This window comes from Mus caroli, unplaced genomic scaffold (genome assembly GCF_978045245.1).
Source record: "Mus caroli unplaced genomic scaffold, Mus_caroli_1 scaffold_16, whole genome shotgun sequence".
Lineage (NCBI taxonomy): Eukaryota > Metazoa > Chordata > Mammalia > Rodentia > Muridae > Mus > Mus caroli.
Window position 1 is genome coordinate 91874345 of NW_028227271.1, and position 18403 is coordinate 91892747.

The window sequence follows — 18403 nt, forward strand, 5'->3', positions numbered from 1 at the left end:
TCTCACATTATTCTTGGATGGCCTGGAACTCACCATTGGTACCAGGTGTGGTCTCAAACTCCTAGAAAACTGTTTGCTCTGCCTCTCAAGGGCTGGGGTTAAAGGTGTGCTCCCACTAAAAACACATTATATTACTACTCAATCTTTGCATTTCATTCCTACCATTGAGAATTCTTCAGCTGTCCCTTCAGTCATAGTTTTCCTATGAACACTCATTTTCTGTGATTTTTCTCTAACAAGCAAGTCAAAGGCATTTTCAGCCACCTGGCAACTATTTGAGATGACTCAGAACACAGGTTGGACAGTTTTCTCAATACAAGTTAAGAATCCTGAAATCTGAAATTTGAATTGGTCCAGAGTCTGAAATGTTTTGAGCACCGACTGGATCCACCGGTGGAAAACTTCATGCCGTGAATATTGATATCATATCAAAATCGTTTGAAATAGTATATGAAGCCACTATCATACTATCATATGTAGAAGACCTATGAGGACCTTAAGTCAATTGTTTGGTGAGATGCAGACCCTGCCCTATGATATTATAGATACGCACATATTTCAAAATCGAAACTCATCTCAAATCAGAGATACCTTGACCTCAAGCACCTCTTCCAGGCTGTTCAGCCTGTATGTGACTGCATTAAGTATAGTTCTCCCTCTGCATCCAGTGAAACACTACAGTGTACAAAACGTTGACCCTGAAGGGTCAGAGAACAGGAATCCTCAGTTATAAGCATGAGCACTCTCACCCCTCGGGGGCGCTCCTTCCAAGCTTCAAAACCTTACTTTTCTAAGGACAGTTGAACTATCAGACTTTGTGCACACAGAATTCTATCACAACGGTCCGATCCATTTTTGTCTGTTCTATATAGGTCTCCAATTAGAGTCCCATCTCAAGCAAATAGCCATGATAATTTAAATTAATTTTGAGTAGCTTGAAGCTGACAACCCTAGCATTAAAATAAATGCTTTTGTTACGGAGGTAATTTATTTACATGGTGCTGCAAGCTGCCACCTCTCTTGGATCCCCTTTAATCCAAACCGTGCAGTCTCAAAAGAGGTGACGTAATTAGAAATGGATGAGAAGTGGTCTAGATCCTTCCTTGTCCTCCCGCTGGGCCTTTCCCTGCAGCCTTCTGGTTGGGTAGGAGTTTGATGCTGTACTGATGGGAGAAGTGGGATTTCACTTCCATGCTGATCATGGAAATTTCCTGGAGAAGGACAGTGTCCCAGAGGCTTCTGGTGTGTGTGTGTGTGTGTGTGTGTGTGTGTGTGTGTGTGTGTGTGTGGTGTTCAATCTGTATGTTCAACCTGGAAGGAGCTATACTGGAGACTGGCAGGGAGAAGGGAGCTATTTGGTTCCTAAAATGTGCCTGTATCTGCTCCTTTCTCACCAGGCTGGGTGTTGTAACTGCAAGTCTTTGTTTTTCCTCTTCCTCTTCCAGGTGTGAATGAGCCCAAGCAAGAAGACACCTGCTGAAGAAACAGCCAGATTTCCACGTCATTTGCATGAACCCTGCTGTGAAATGAACCAAGCAAGGACTTGTTAGACACTTCCTCCCTTCCCTTGCTGAGCACTCCCGGGCCATTGTTTCAGTGTGGTTTAATTGTATCCTGTCCTTCTTTTGCCAAGGCAAACATCCCAGTCTCACAGGAGACATCCCTAGAGCTCATCTACTGGCCTGAACATGAACATGGGCAAAGCTGATGATTGGGAGCCTTTCCAAGGGACTTGGGTCCCCACGGGGTCCAGTCTCAGGAAGCAGGACCTCTCATGATGCTGGTGTCTGGGAGTGAGCACCATGCCCATCACCCAGGACAATGCTTTGCTGCACCTGCCCCTCCTGTACGAGTGGCTGCAGAACAGCCTTCGGGAGGGTGGGGACAGTCCCGAGCAGCGGCTCTGCCAGGCAGCCATCCAGAAGTTGCAGGAGTACATCCAACTGAACTTGGCTGTGGAGGAGAGCACAGTCCCATGTGAGCACAGTCCCCCAGAGATGGAGATCTGTACGGTGTACCTCACCAAGCAGCTGGGAGACACTGAAACTGTGGGGCTCAGTTTTGGCAACATCCCTGTTTTCGGGGACTATGGTGAAAAGCGTCGAGGAGGTAAGAAGAGGAAAACCCACCAGGGGCCAGTGCTGGACGTGGGCTGCATCTGGGTGACAGAGCTGAGGAAGAACAGCCCAGCGGGGAAGAGCGGGAAAGTTCGGCTCCGGGATGAGATCCTTTCCCTGAACGGACAGCTGATGGTCGGAGTTGATGTCAGTGGGGCCAGGTAAGCAAGGGTTTAGCACGCAACCCATGATTGGATTATATCTTACTTGGTGCTATATTTCTAGAGTTCTTATTGCCCTGGCAAGAAGCTGTTGACTTTTGTGCCCTACAGGAAAACACACTGAGTCCTAGGCTCCTGTGGTCTCTTAAGATCCCAGGAGTTAAAAGGAGAGGAGAAGACTTGATATTTCAAAGCGCACTTCCTAGAAATATCCATGTGTTGAGTTGCATCTATTTGTCACTGAATCCCTGATTGGTGTGTTCTATTATTTGGGGGGGGGGTGGTTCTGTTTGCTAAGAACACCTATATTCAAAGCATTTCCCTTTCCCTGAAACTTGAGGTAAAAAGAAAACAAACACTATGTGAAACTATAAGAAATGTCCCATTGAACGAGACTCTATCAGTCAGCTCAGCATTTCATTGGCAATCAGAAGCCCAAAGCTGTGGTCCTGGGTGTCTTGCATATCAACTTCACCTACAACAGACACAGGACTCCCAGAGAATTCAAGCGCAGACACCCACCCTGACACACTTACATTTTCTAACCACCCACCCTACCCCACCCCACCCCCAACACTGTAGGAAGTTAAGACAGGACAGGCTAGGTTGTTTCCCTGGTGAATCTGGCTTCCCAGAAACACTATCAATTCAGAGATAGGCCAGGTGGGCTCGTAGAGATTGGAAAAGCTCTCATGGTTACAGTTTATCCCTTTGAAAAGATGAAGACTGAAACCAGCCATGGTGAAAGCCACAGAGGGAAGTCTAAGAGTAATCCTGTGCCAGTTTTCACTTGCCACCTTGTATCAGCAGTATACATGATACTCAGAGATGCCTATGTGCAGGAAAGCTCACACAAGGCGCGGTGTCCTTGGTTTTTATGGGATTGGTCATGTAGGCCTGACCTTAGTCACCCTAGTTTCTAGTCCCTTTAGTAGTATATTAATACCATGTGGCCAAAAGCTTTCAAGCTCCGTAGCATAGCTAAGCAACCCTAGATACACAGAGGTGCTATCCCCACACTGGATATTCCAAGGGCTTACCTGTTGCTTCCCAGGGCTGGTCAGAAGCCAGTCTTTCCTTTAGAATGTGTGTGGGTTGAACGCTTCAGACCTTCTGAGTTCACATTCTCCTATGTACCTGGAGCCCTAGGCACCCATTGCCACATAACAACCCAGAAGCCAGCAGGAGAAGATAAGGAGACTTGCTTGATTTTTTTTTCAAAGCTCACTTCCTGGTCCCTTTTGAAGACTTAAAAGACATACCACCTTCTAAGCAGCATCTACCAGAGTGGACAACTGCCCCCACACACCCCCCAGTTCCTAATCACTTGTCTATATGAGAAGCTTAAATGGGAGGGCTCTACCATATTTACCTTGCCCAAAATTACCCAAGTAATAGAAGATAGAACTGGGATTTGAACCCAGGTAGGTCTAGCTTCACAATTTTTCCTCCTTACCATGGTGTTACATTTGGAGTTTTGTAGTCTGGTGTATAATTTCATGAATGGTTTATGGCTGCACAAAACACCTCTTTAGTATAACCACAAACATCAGGGGAAACAGAACAAGCCAACAAGGCTTTCTACATAAACCAACAAGGAAACAGACCTTTTGCCTTGTCTTGTAAAAGGAATGACACAGATTAGACTGGTTTTGCATTATTATAATAAAATATCTGAGGGAAACTACTTATGAATTAAAAATTTTACTTAGTTCATAGTTCTGAGATCAGGGAGCCCTGTAGGTTTAGACTCCTATGAAGGCCTAGTGGTGACTCAGTTTCATTGAGTAAATATAGCCCTGACATACTCAAGGTGACTGGCCAAATGACACAGGGGTATGCCATGCAGTGAAGATTACCTGAGTATCAGTCCTAGCCAGCAGCAGCCTTCAGTCCCCTCTGTCTCTAAATCATGTGTAAAAATAAATTTAGGGTTGGTACAGTCTTAAACAACCAGGAACGAGTTTATCGATAGATAAGAAGCTAGAGAGGCAGGTGTCCCATTTTTCCTTTACATATCAGACTCTGAATTGACCTAAGCTCTTTCTACTTGGCCCCATCCTTTGGTCCATAGCACCTGCCAGTGTTGCCACACTGAGGACCAGGCTTTCAACATACAAGCCCTTGGGAGACAGACCACATCCAAGCTAGAGAAGAATTTCTTTGGCCAACTTAGGTGCTACTATAACTTGGAGAGTAGACTGGGGATCTTGGTACAGGTGTTTCTCAGAATCTGAGAAGGATTATTTCCAGCATCCCGAGTGAATACTAAAATCTAAGAATGCTCAAGTCCTCTATACGAATGAAATAATATTTGCCTATGTACTATTATCTCTAGACTATTTACAATACCTAATACCATGTAAATAGCTCTTATCTGTGTTGTGATCTGTATTATTATGTGTTGCTTAAGAAATCATAACAAGAAAAGTGCTCAGCACAAATGCGAAGTGTTTCTTGTTAGTACTGCAGTTCACAGTTCCTTTAGTCCACAGATGCAGAGCCTGAGTATGTGGAAAGCTATTACTGGCATTTTAAAGAGTTTTTGAGTGTTTTCAAGATGTTTTTTTTCCCACTCATTATAACTGACAATTTCTACTTTGATATGTGAAGATTTGTTCTAAGAAGTTTTGAGTAGGAACTAGTGTTCTACCAAGACACACACATACCTCTAAATCATATCTAATATAAGAAACTCTTTGGGACATCTAGTCTACCTCTCAAGTTTGCTTCTGAATTCAAAATTGTTTCATGTGATATTATAGGTTGAGTTGTATCCCCTTCTCCAAACTCATCATATGTTGAAATCCTAACTTCCATTGCTTCAGAATACAAGCTTGTTCAGAAGTAAAACCATTGCACATGTAGTTAAGATGAGGTCATACTGAAGTCTGGGTGAATAATGCAATGTGATTGTTGTCCTTATCAAAAGCTAATTTGGACTCCAACACAGAGGGAAAATGACATGTCAAGACAAGTTATGCTGTCACATGCCAAAGAACTACCAGGAGAGAGGACTGAAGCAGGTTTGTCCACAGCACCAGGGAAACCTGGCTCTGCTAACCTCTTGATCTTATACCCCTAGTCTCTAGAGCTGTGAGATTATAAGTTTCTGTTTCCTAAGCCATTCGGTCTGTGGTAGTTTATTACAACACCCTTGGAGAGCTAACACAAGCAGTACGTTGACTTTCACCATCCTCTGTGAAACTCTGATAACTAAAGGAACTGTGTGTGTGGGTTTAGGAGGAAGATGCTTCAATGGTTGCCTGTGTGGAGTGTGGGAGGAACAGGTGCAAAATGTAGATGATGAGGTCATGGTTGCTTATTTCAGAATCACACGCACAGCCATGAGTGGGTTTGACAGCCCTCTTGTATAGAACCACACATCCGTAGAACCCAGGTCTGTAGGAGCCTCCTCCATAGCTAGTGCTCTTATGGTCCACAGTGTGCTTCAGGTGCCCCAAGAAGTTTCTGAGGGATGACAGCTTTTTCCTTCTGTGAACTTCAGAGAACATTCTGGAAGAATGAAGAATATCAGTCACATGTGATGTCACATTCCCCACCCCTTAAAGACAAAGCTGGTAATTACATGGCAGAAGCCTCTGTTTATAAAATTCTTGGCTACCATTCTGGAAAAGATGGGACGTTCCGAAATGTTACTTCTGTTTGGTGCAGGAAGAAATGGGGAAGGTTTTTAGATTAGTTCCTACAAGGAATATTTTGTAACCCTAGTCACCCCCTCCACTAGCTCTCTATAAGTAAACCAGATCTGTTCCCTGGAGACAGATTATTCCAAATTGGAAACAAAATGTGGAATTAATTAAGATGGAGCCCACATACCCAGACAAGAACAAATGGACTTTTCTGAAAAGTAAAGAGGCCCATGTTTCGTTTTAAAAATGTTTTTGTTTTCAGAATGTGGGCTTTGGAAATTTTTATAGGTTAATAAATGTGAACATAGCACAGTCCAGAGGACACAGGCCTTCTAAGGAGTCACCCTGGCTTCCAGAAGCCTTGTGACTGTTCCCTTGGCATGGAAGGCTGACTCTGTTTTCCTAATAAGAGCTGCATGGTGGGTGAGAGAAGATGATTTATCTACACGGTGACTATGTAGCTGGCACAAGGAAGATACTTAGTCCAGAGGACCTTTTAGCACCTCACCCATCCAGCCTTGGGCAACCTGAACCCACAGCACAAGTCACAACAGAGAATAGGCTTTTGAGTTGGAACGAAAGAACCTCAAACCCTGCCAGCTCCTCAGACACAAGAGATGATAGTGACAGCACAGCGGTCCCCTTTATCCATGGACAGTCCCTTACCCTGTACTGATGGGCTATATTTATGGCAAAATTTAGTATGTATTAAGTATAGCGAAAGGTTAGCCACCATAAGTAATATTTAAATAGGACGATCATAGCAAATTACTGTAAGTTATATGGACGTGCTTTCTCTCTCAAAATATCTCGCTGTCCTGAAGGGTTTTGACCTTTTTGACCACAAGTAATTGAAACCTTGGATTAGCAGTGAGCTATTTTACTGTGTAGCTTCAATGGTCTGGGTGCTGGCCACTTAAGTCAAAGACACATACAGGCATAGGGTCTTAAGTACTCCAGCCATGATAGTGCCAATGTGTTCCTGGAGTATGAGGAGTCTGTACGATCCCAGAAGAAAATCTCACTGGGCAGATATGGCCCTGACATACTCAAGGTGACTGGTCAAATGGCACAGAGACATGCCATGCAATAAAGACTAGCTGAGTATCAGCCCTAGCTAGCAGCAGCCTTCAGTCCCCTCTGCCTCCAAATCATGTGTAAAAATAAATTTAGGGTTGGTACAATCTTAGACTGGTTACCCATGGCAACCTTGAGTTCTGTCTGGATTAAAGCAGATTTAGGCAGAGTGTCAAGAGGGTATGAGAAGGTGTTACTTGGAGAAATGACTGCAGGTGGTGATGTAGTAGGAGACAGAGAGAAAGGAAGATTCTCCAATTATAGCTTTATAATATGGTCCCTGGGGCCGCTTAGCACAGGGTCTTGTCTCCCTGCATGTGTGCTCAGAGGCACCTAGTACTCCATGCAAGACTATATATATATATATATATATATATATATATATATATAGTCTTTAGGTGGTGACCTAGAGATATTAACGAAAGGTTAAATTATACTCAGCATGCTCTCTAAGGAGCCAGAGAAGCATGTAACACACTTTAGAAAGATTTCCATTGCAGAAAGTTAAAAGGAAAACAAATTTCAGCATTTACAATTCAATTATCTGGAAAATTGGCTATGTGGAACAGCCCATTCCCCTAAGGATGTAGGCTAAAAGAAACAGCCCATGACCCACACCGGTACCCAGCTCCATTCTTTTCAGCCTGCTGCCTTCTCATGCGAGTTCTTTTCATGGCTTGGTTTCTGGAATCTCTTCACGCTCATTCAAGTCCTACTTTCTGATATCACGGAAGAAACTGAGGCTCGGGGGAGTTCTTTCCTGAGGTCATCTATCTTCCCAGAGATCAAGTTTATGCCTTTGACTCAGAGTCAATAACTTTTTTTTTCAAACCCATAAATAATAACAAATGGCGTTGGATAAGTTTTCTATATCCTGTAGTTTGTGATCAAAACAAATAAAGATAAGTTTTTCTACATTTCATTAAAAAACAGGGGTTACACCCTAAGAACCTTCCGTCTCATAGGGTGTAGCTTGTAGCAACTTGATGACAAGAGTCATTGCTACTGTTGGAAACAAGCACCAAGCTTGCTTTCCCTCAGTTTCTAAGTGCCACCAGGCCAAGGCAGTGGAGAATCTGAGAGCCGTTGTCTGCCATCTTGTGGTTGAAATCAAGCACTGTGAGAGAGAGTGCTGGAGCTGTCTGTCCCCGGAGCTGGATGTGCTTCACAGCTGCGCTCTTCAGGCTGAGGTCTCTGCTGAATCGCCCCTCCTGAACCATACTGAGTCACCAAAACGTGCTGTTTCCCCAACTTTCATTCCTGTCCCCCCCCCCCAGTTCCCACAGAAGATGAGACAGCGATTGCATGATCCATCCTGCTGGGCTCTTCAAGATGAATAAAGAAGGAATCCCCAGAGTTTTTAACTCCAGCTTCTAGTTTCTCTGTCCTGAAACTCACTCTGTAGACCAGGCTAGCCTCAAACTCAGCCTGTCTCTGCTCCTGAATGCTGGGATTAAAGGTGCGCCACTACTGCCTAGACCAGAAATTTCTTTTAAGGTAAATCAGGTAACCAAGACTGTAGCGTTATAGTGACTAATAGAGTAAGTTCTTAGAAAAAGCTGGCAGTGTCTGTAAACACTTATCAACAGGCATTTATTAAGTGACATTTCAGGGTCCACTGTTTTTGGTTTTTTGAGACAGGCCCGAGCTGATCACAAACTCACTATATAGCAGAGGCTGACCTCTAACTTCAGACACTCTTGCTTCTGCCTCCTGAGTGCTGGAGTCACAGGCATGTACTGCCAGCCTGCTTGATGTGGTGCTGGGGGCTGAACCCAGGCTTTCATGCCTGCTTCATCCCCAGCCCTGGGTCCACTTGCTTTTAGGACGGAAGAGATGATATGAAATGGGAGAGTTTCTGGGATACAGTGCTCTATCCTGTGATATGACACTCCATCCAGACGCCCGTGATGCACTGCTCTATGCAGACACCTGTGATACGGCCCTCCATCCTGATGGCAGTAATACAACATTCCATCCAGCCATCCATGACACAGCGCTCTATCCAGCCATCCACGACACCATGCTCCATCCAGACGCCTGTGACGCAGCGCACCATGCAGATGTGCTTCCTGTCCTTCCAACCACCTGCTTCCCTGATACCTGACTTGGAACTGAATGCCGGTGCGGCCATATACTCCCACCCAGTAAGAGGAAACCCCCAATGCCTCACTTCAGATACCCACTTCTAAAGTGTTAGAAGTACTTCTAGGAATTGCTGTCACTAGGAAGCATAAGGAGGGAGGCATCTGGCGTGATTAAAGTGCTACTGTCTGATTTCATACCCTCCCCCCATGGGCATTTCTGAGCCTTTTGCAGGAGGGCTGACTTCTGCTTCACCTTTCTTACTTGAGTATTGAACGCGTTTGAGCATTTCTGTTCTCTCATGTTTGAGTACTAAATGTCCCCAAGTGATTTTCAATTTTTCTTTCACAAGAGGGTCTTTGAAATCCAAGCTCTGATGCCTGGATTACCTCTTACCCTCTCTTAGAGATTTCTGAAGGGAGGCAAGACACCTCGCAGCCTGGCTTTCACAGAAATAGAAAGCCACGGCTCCTTCTTTCCTCGTTCACTTTGTGTAGCTTTTAGAAGGGCCAAGTATTTTAAGGACCCATGTGTATACAATTTAAACTAAAACCAGTCAAGCATGGTGGCACACACCTTTAATCCCAGAATTTGGGAGGCAGAAGTAGGTGTATCCCTGATTTTGAGAACAGCCTGGTCTACAGAGTGAGTTCCAGGACAGCTGGATAGCCTCAGAAACAATTTGAGGCTGCATCCCAGTGGTAGCTCACTTTCCTGGCATTCATTAAGACCCCGGATCCAACTCCCTACCACTGTAAAAACAAATAAAATAAAACAAAACATATGTTATATAGTTATATGGATTTCTCCATAGGAAGATCATGATCTTCCTCCAAAGATTTTGACTATGTGAGTTTGACTTATGTTACTTAAATATTTAAAAAAACAAACAAACAAAAAACATGACTACTGGTGACTTTTTGGGTGGCTCTAATACTGTTGAAAATAATGGAGTGTGGGGAAGTGGGGTTCTCCAAGACTCAGAGAGATGAATAGTCAAGGCCTGCCGTGATGGTCTAATCCTTCATCTCCCCGAACAGGGGGATCATGATCTTTCCTTTGCATCATCTCCAGAACTTAAACTTGTCCCCCCCCCCCTTTGAGGAAGGGAAAGGAGATGAAGGAGGCTGAGCTCTTTCCACGGCTAGAGTAACCTTTCAGTCAGCCCTTCCCTGGGCTGGGTATGAGGTTAGACAGGTTGAAAGGAATCGAGATTTATTAGAAAAGCCTTGGCCTTTGCCAACACAGGTGTCTACTCATAAATGCTCTGAAAGATGCAAGGACAGCTGTGAGGGAGGGGATGGGGTACAGATATCCTTAAAGACTCAACCCGTATAAAACCAATCTCTGTCAAACCTGAGGGCGAGTCACGGCAGTCCAGATATGCACTCCTGAAAAGTCCTGCCTGATGCTTGAAGAATGATCAGAGATGGACCAGCCCAAGACAGACAAGATACCTTGAAGGAATAAACACACAAACAAGTAAACACTTAATGTCTTTGGCGACCCTGTCCTGTGAGCTCCCTTGAATGAATTCAGACAGAGGTTAAGAAAGAGGATAGAGTTTATTGTAGGGCAAAGCTCACTCTCAAGGGATAATGTGGCTCTCCTGAGATACATTTCAAACAGGCTTTATATTATTAAATAACTTATTTATGTTTGAGAAAGGGTCTGGCTATGTAGTCCCTGCTGGTCTAGAACTCACGATTTAGGCAAGACTAGCCTTGAACTCACAGAGATCCACTTGCTGTTTTCCTCCCAAATGTTGGGATTGAAAGCAAACACCACAACTAGCCATTATTATTATTATTGTTCTTATTAATTTAATTTTATCATTCATACCAGATATTTTAAGCATATTCTCCCCCCACCCCATCTCCTCCTAGACTGTCACCAGCAGCTTTTCTGAGGGACTTTGTGCTGCTCAGGTGGTGACAGGCCTGTTTAGATTGTCTCTCGCAGAGGAAACAATAGCGTGGCATTATTCTTTATCGAAGGCCTCCTGCTTTATGATAGTTGTGTAAGGCTCAGGACTCCAGGAGCCCCAATAGATAGTTATCCATTAATGACCTCCTGGGCATGCAAGTCAGAATGTCCCTCCTCCTTCCAGGACCACAAAGAGGACTCTGCTCTCAATTCTTCTCAAGCCATTCAAGGTCTGCTGTTCGAGTCCTTCGTTTTACAAGCTGTGGACTCTCAGGGAGGGGTCCAGCCCCAATATCCTCCAAGACTTCTAGAATCTAACTATCTGTCTAACAGAGAGATTCACCTGTGCATCAATCAAATAGATATGTGGAGGATGCGTTATTTATTTATTTATTTATTTATTTATTTATTTATTTATAAAAGACAGACTTCACTATGTTACCCTGTCTAGCCTGAAACAATCTACAGACATAAACCTGAACTCGCAGAAATCCATCTGCCTCTGCTTCCAAGTGCTAGGATTAAAGGCATGCATCACATTGCCCTACAAGGATTTATTTTTAATTTGTATTTGTGTATCTGTATGTATATGTGCGGTGTGTGTGCAGGTACCAGAAAGGCCAGAAGAGGGTGTTGCCCATGGAGCTGGAGTTGCAAGTGGTTGTAAGCTGCCTGGCATGGGGTCCTTGGCACCAAACTTGGGTTCTCTGGAAGTGTGGCAACTACTCCTAACCACTGAACCATCGACCACTAGAGCTTTTAATTCTTTTTTTTTTTTTTTCACTGAGAGTCTTGTTTATTTATTTTAGAATAGCTGTTCTCAACCTGTGAGTCCAAACCCCTTTGGGAGTGGCATATCAGATATTCTGCATGTCAGATGTTTACATCATGATTCACAACAATAGGAAAATAACAGTTATGAAGTAGCAATGATGTAATTTTATGGTAGGGGCTCACCACAACATGAGGAACTGTACTAAATGGTAGCAGCATCAGGAAAACTGAGAAGCACTGTTTTAGGACAACATATTGGCAATATTATTAACTCATTCCGAGAATACCCAGTCCTTCCCTAGGTCACGGCTTTTTATTTTTTCAGCAGCAGCATTGAGACAGGATTTAAAGACCAGAACAACCTTGACCCCACTACCCTGATTCTGCTTAGTTAATGCTTTTCTGCTGGCCTGATCTGTCTTCTTCTGCAGTATATGCATCTCCAACTTCCTTTCTCAATACCCTTTGCATCGGAAAGATCTGCATGCTCACATTGACCTATTGAGACAGAAATAGACGTATGTCAAGGGAGAAGCCTCCTGAATCCAAACCCTATTCTCTTGTCGCTGTGACCAGAGTCCTGCTCTTACCGTTCTTGGACTGTCTTTCCAAGAATTCTTAATGAGGGCTAGAGAGATGTCTCCAGAGCTAAGAGCTCTGGCTATTCTTCCAGAAGACCCATGTTCAATTCCCAGCATCCCCAAGGTAGCTCACGACTGTATGTAACTCCGGTTCCAGGGGATCTGATGCCCTCACACTCTCTCCCTTAAAAACCTGCCTGAGAGCAGCTGGAAAGATGACTCTAGTTGAGAGCACATGTCACTCTTCCAGAATTCAGTCCCCAGCGCCCATGTCAGATGATGCACAAGCTTAGACTCCCAGCCTTTGGAGATTTCACACTTAATACTGGCACCTGTGGGCTCCTGCACTAACACACACACACACACACACACACACACACACACACCATTCTAGAGATTGATTCCAATCAGACCATGCCCTTTGCTTTCCCCTCTTTAGTAACTATTAACTGCGCTGAGGTTTTCTTAGCTCATTGACTTAAGCAGTCATCAGTTGCTAGGCGTTTTGTTGTTGCTGTTGTTGTTGTTGTTGTTGAATCTTCGCTATCTCAGCAAGTCCACAATCCATCTGCATTCACATGTCGCTTGCTGTGTACATACATGTAAGTGTATGTGCAATGCCCACATCTGTAACTTGGGAGTTGGGCTCAGGAAGAGCCTGAGCTTGTGGCTAGATTACGTAGCAAGGCTGTGCCTCAAAGCAACGGCCAAAACATATGTTAAATTTGTTACTCCTATTGCAGACTACCTCCCACAGGAAATGATACTAATTGGTGCCCCACTAACGGAATTAAAAAGTACTGTTTGGTTTGGGTTTAGGTTTGGTTTGTTTCCCTCATAGCTTCTAGCACAGGAATGCTTGCAAACTCCTGACTGCGCAAAGGACTGTGGGTTGCCTCTGCTTTCACTGAACACACTTAAATGCACTCCCCCTTATGAAATGCCCGTTCCTTCTTTTTACAGACAGGATCTCACTATGTAGCTTGGGATGTCTTACAGCTCACTGTGTAGACCAGGCTGGCCTTGTAGTAGGTCACAGAGATCTATATACCTCTATGTTTGGCTGTTTTTGACACGGGGTTTCATACTATATTTTAAGCTGGCTTTGAACTCCAGGCATACCTCCTGCCTCTGCCTCCCTAGTCCTGGGATGGCAGGCATGTGCCACACCACAACCCCCCCACCCCACCCCCCATCTCTATGAATGAGTGTTCTTCTGGTTGCTGACTGGTTTCAGTGCTGTACTTAGCATTGCATTTGCAGTGCTTTCAAGTCAGCCTCTTTGGTCGTGTTCTTTGGAATGAACATAATGTGTCTAAGGATATTGTCACTAAGTTATTCCCATGAATTGTTTACTGATTTATTTTGCTACAAATAATACATGATTGATAGTGTGCCACAGCATGTTTAGATTGGAAACTCTGACTTACATGGAAGTTTACTTAATAGACATGTGGCTTGTTTTATGAGGAGGGGTTGGGGGAGCAATGGTGTGTGGTGTGGTGTGTGTGTGGTATATGTGTCTGTGATGTGTGCATGTGTGTGTGGTGTGTGTATGTATGTGTGATATATGTGTATGTGTATGTGTGCCGTGTGTGTATGTGTTTGTGGTGTGTGTATATGTGTGGTATGTATGTATGGTATGTGTTTGTGTATGTGTGTGATGTGTGCATGTGTGTGTATGGTGTGTGTTTGTGTGTGTGTGTATGGTGTGTATGTGTGTGATATGTGTATGTGTGTGTGGTGTCTGTATGTATGTGTGGTATATGTATGTGTGTGTGGTGTGATGTGTGTGTGATGTGTGTTTGTGTGTGTGTATGGCGTGTATGTGTGTGGTATGTGTGTGTGGTGAGATGTGTGTGTGATATGTGTATGTGTGTGTGGTGTATATGTTTGGTGTGTGTGTGTGTGTGTGTGTGTTTGAGATGGAGTTTTGCTTTGTAGCCTAGGCTGACCTTGAATTCACTAGCCTCCTGCCTAAGCCACCAGAGTGCTGTGGTTACAGGCATGCAGCTTGGCACTGGCCTTGTGGTTATAACTGCAGCTTATTATTACCACCAGGATGCTTGGAAATGATTTTTAGTTCATTTGTTTGTCTAACAGGTCACCTAACTGACCTACTGTCCTAAGTGAGGCCCCTGAACACTGACTGGATAGGCATTTGGAAGTTACTGATTTTAATCCTTTTACCCAGATGGTTAAAATGTCCTCCAATCGTGTAAAAGTGAATGTCACTGCTGCCTTGTAAAAGTGAATGTCACTGCTGCCTTGTAAAAGTGAATGTCACTGCTGCCTTGAAGTTTTAAGCGTTTTTATGGATGAGAGTGGCTGGGTTTTGCTTGGTCAGTTTGTCACTTTGTGTTTGTGGTGCTAGGGGTGGGGCCCAGAGCCATGTGTGTTCCAGACAAGCCCTCTAACACTGACTGACTTCCCCCACCCTCAGTTTGTTGCTTCTTTTATGACAGTCTTTTTCCTTACACTGATACCATCTTCCCAAAGACCTGACATCCTCCTGCCTATTTGCAAGATTATATTTTTAAAATTCTTCTCTGTGATTTCAGATTTTACTTCAACTAGCGTTTCTTTGAACGTGGGGCAACAAAGTTAATCTTAACTCTTTATAAATTTCAGCGTGACTATAAAAACCCCACCTGGCAGGAATCTTTTTACAGTTTACTGTGGCTGTATATGTCTGCCCACATTTCCTTTCCATGCCTCCTGCTGTCCCGCAGCACTGTGTCATTTCCTGACTGGTCCCCTCTACCACCTGATAGTGGAAACTTCTTGTGATACTTTTGAAATGTTTACCCTTCACACTTTCCACATTCAGCTCCTTAGTGATGATGTTGCATTTTCTAAGGCCACCGAGGGGATGCTGTCTTTTCCACGGAATTCCATCCTTCTAAGTCCAGTTCGAGTGCCCCCAGAGATCTTACCTCTCCCCACTCCTGTAGACAACATTGTGTGTGTATTTATTTATTTATTTTTGGTTTTTTGAGATAGGGTTTCTTTTTATAGCCCTGGCTGTCCTGGAACTCACTTTGTAGACCAGGCTGACCTCGAACTCAGAAATCTGCCTGCCTCTGCCTCCCGAGTGCTGGGATTAAAGGAGTGTGCCACCACGCCTGGCTTAACATTGTGTATTTAATCAGGAGGTAGGAGATAGATGGGTTTCTAAAATGTCCTGAGATTTCACCCTTGTGCCATGTCTGGGCCCTCATAGCCCCTGCAACAGAATCTAAGCTTGATGTCATGATTAGTTAATAGTTCATAACATAGGTGACTTTAAGAAAGTGAAATGGTCAGGGTGGGGTCTCACCAAATCGCATGAACTGTCCCTAAGCAGTTTAGCCAGAAGCAGAAAGCATCGGGATAGTGTTCCCATCTGGCCTGAAGGAACTCAGATACCCAAGCGAATAGTCAGGGATGGGACTTTAATCCTACAAGTGTGAATAACTGGATTCTGCCAGCCACAGGGGATCTTGGAGGGCCTGACCCATAGATGAGATGGTTTGCAGCTCCAGCCAGCATCCTTTGCCAGCCTTATGCCATGCTGAGCAGAGCCAGTCTACTTGAATTCTCCCCTAAGAACCACAGTAAGGGCTGCAGAGATGGCTCTGCAGATGTTCTCTCCCAGAGAACCCAAGTTCAATCCCTAATGCTTACAGGGAGACTCACAACCATCTATAACTCCAGTCCCAGGGATCCAGGGATCCAGGGATCCAGCGCCCTCTACTGGCCTCTGAGGCTACAAGGCATGCGTGCAAAGCATCCATGTACATTGAAACAAACAGACTAAAAACCATATTGAACACATGAATGATGGGTGTCTCCCCAAAGCCTCTGCATGCGCGGCATTTGTTACACAGTGAGAGAAAAGAATTGTGAGCCGGTCAGTAATAATCCCCTCCTAGTCTCTACTCACTGTTCTCCATGCGGGAATCACACCTTGCTCATGATTGCATCTCCCTGAGAATGAGCTCTGTTCTGGTGGGGTTTCTGTAGCTGCTGTAAGGGCTGCCTCGGGTTGGGGGTGGGGGGCAGAGAAGGTGGATAATGCTGACAGCTCAGCATCAGCATCTGAAGCTCTGGTTTAGACCTTGGCTCAACCTTGCTAAGCTTTGGATCACACTTTCAAATGGAAATAAGCCTTGGGGGGAAAAAAACCGCTAAACATGTAGACATTGCTGCCAGTAGGTCCTTGTGAAGATAAGGCCGATACAGGACGGACCCTATGGGAGGCCTGAGGGGATTAGATGAAGTGATGTTTAGGAGTTCATGGACAGTGGTGCATGGTACCCTCTAGAAACAGTGGCTCATGCATAGTAGAAAAACATTCTTTGAAGCACTAGTCCCCTTCTTGCGTGAAGTTCTGGGTATTCTAACTTGTTTTGTACCTCGGGACTCTGGCCCTTTCTCCTTCCACCTCCAAATCCCCATCCCAACCTCTACCTATCGGCCATTCCACATGCGATCGATAACCTCAATCCTGATCCTGCCTGGAGGCTTGCTTGACAGCTGGATTGGTCTCCTGGGAGTTTAAGTTGAGCGGATAAGGCCAGGCTGCTCAGCAGTGTAAACAGACTGAAAGGTCTCATGGAATCAGGTCCCAGAAGCCGCTGGAGCAAAGCACACAGTTGTCACAGGAGTGAGAAAGCCAGCTCATTCAGAGGGACACAGCTTAGGCATGCAGCCTGGGACGGTTCCCAGGAGGACAGGGGAGGCACCACCAGTTCCCACCATGCCCAGCTGCAGTGTTCCATGACATTTCCACATCCTCATAAAGGATGTTTTGCCAACAGATTAGCCCCGGTCAGAGGTCCGCTGTGGAGGCAGACTGAGCTGGTTCTCATCCACGGAGGGACACCATGCCCAAGTACTGACTCCACATAAACACAAAAGAAAATTAAATTGCCTTTTCTTTGGACTTTTTCCAGATTCTGTCAGGACAGTTAAATTCCCAGTGGCCTCTGGAGGGCACTGTTTAATTAAGTTTATTTCGTGATGGCATGCAGGGCAAGAAATGTGGTAAGCAATGTGCTGTAAGGTGCTGCCTACCATTTGGTGAGACCCTACAATGGCACCTAGTGCTAGCCAGGTGAAGAGGCGGTTCTGTGGCTGTTATACATTAAACAATGGCAGTCTTGGCCGCCTCTTGGCGGTCTGGCATGTGTAGATTGCTTTTTAGAAAAGGTTGTTCTTGTTTCTTCTGGTGTGTTTTAACAGGTGCTGAACAAAACAAAAGCTTTTTCTTTCTTTTAGTTTCAATGAATGGAGAGACACGGGGTTATAGCTTGTGAAAGGAAGCGGTTCAAATTCAGTTGGCCTTCAGTTACTCAGCGAAGGGAGACATAATTCTTATGATTTGGGGACATGTGTTCCTTTTTAATTAGAAAGACAGAAAATAATGGCGCATGGGTGTAAACAGAAAGGAGAGGTGTTGAAAAAGTGTCTGGTTCATATGGGATAATTACCGGAACACACACACACACACACACACACCACAGCTTAGAAGGTGAGGTGACTCCTGCCTCATATATTCAGTTCTTCAGGCTATTGTGTTGGTTTCCAATTGGGCCAGAGCAAAGGGGGAAAGAGCTTTTTCTATCTGTTCACTGCCACCACGGTGGGAAGGCAGGAGTGAGGGTCCCTGGCAGTCTTAAGTGACAGTACTTCACTAAGCCTGAAATAACCAGCTCTCTCTTTCCCTCCCTCCATTCCTCTTCCCCTTCCTCTCAGACTCTCTCTCCCCTCTTCCTTCCTTCCTTCCTTCCTTCCTTCCTTCCTTCCTTCCTCCCTTCCTTTCTCTCTCTCTCTCTCTCTCTCTCTCTCTCTCTTTCTTTCTTTCTTTCTTTTCTTTCATAATATATTTGAGTAAAAACCCTGCTTGCAGTTTGATGCAAGGTTTGCTGGCCAGCGAGCCTCTGGAATCCTCCTGTGTCTGCCTGCCCATTACTACTAGGATTCAAGACGCATGCTGCCACACCCAGCTTTTTATATAGATTCTGGGGACCAAACTCAGGTCCCCA

The 18403-nt window shown here is 44.8% G+C and overlaps 1 protein-coding gene across 7 annotated transcripts in view; it reads left to right on the forward strand.

Moving 5' to 3' along the window:
* Positions 1-18403, forward strand: part of Pdzd2 (PDZ domain containing 2) — a 372386-nt gene that overhangs the window by 144992 nt on the left and 208991 nt on the right. For all 7 annotated transcript variants that reach the window (XM_029469405.2, XM_029469409.2, XM_029469406.2 and 4 more), the window contains one exon: positions 1446-2278. In XM_029469405.2, the coding sequence (XP_029325265.1) occupies positions 1803-2278 (476 nt within the window). In that variant the 5' untranslated portion in view covers positions 1446-1802. The remainder of the gene's footprint in view (positions 1-1445; positions 2279-18403) is intronic.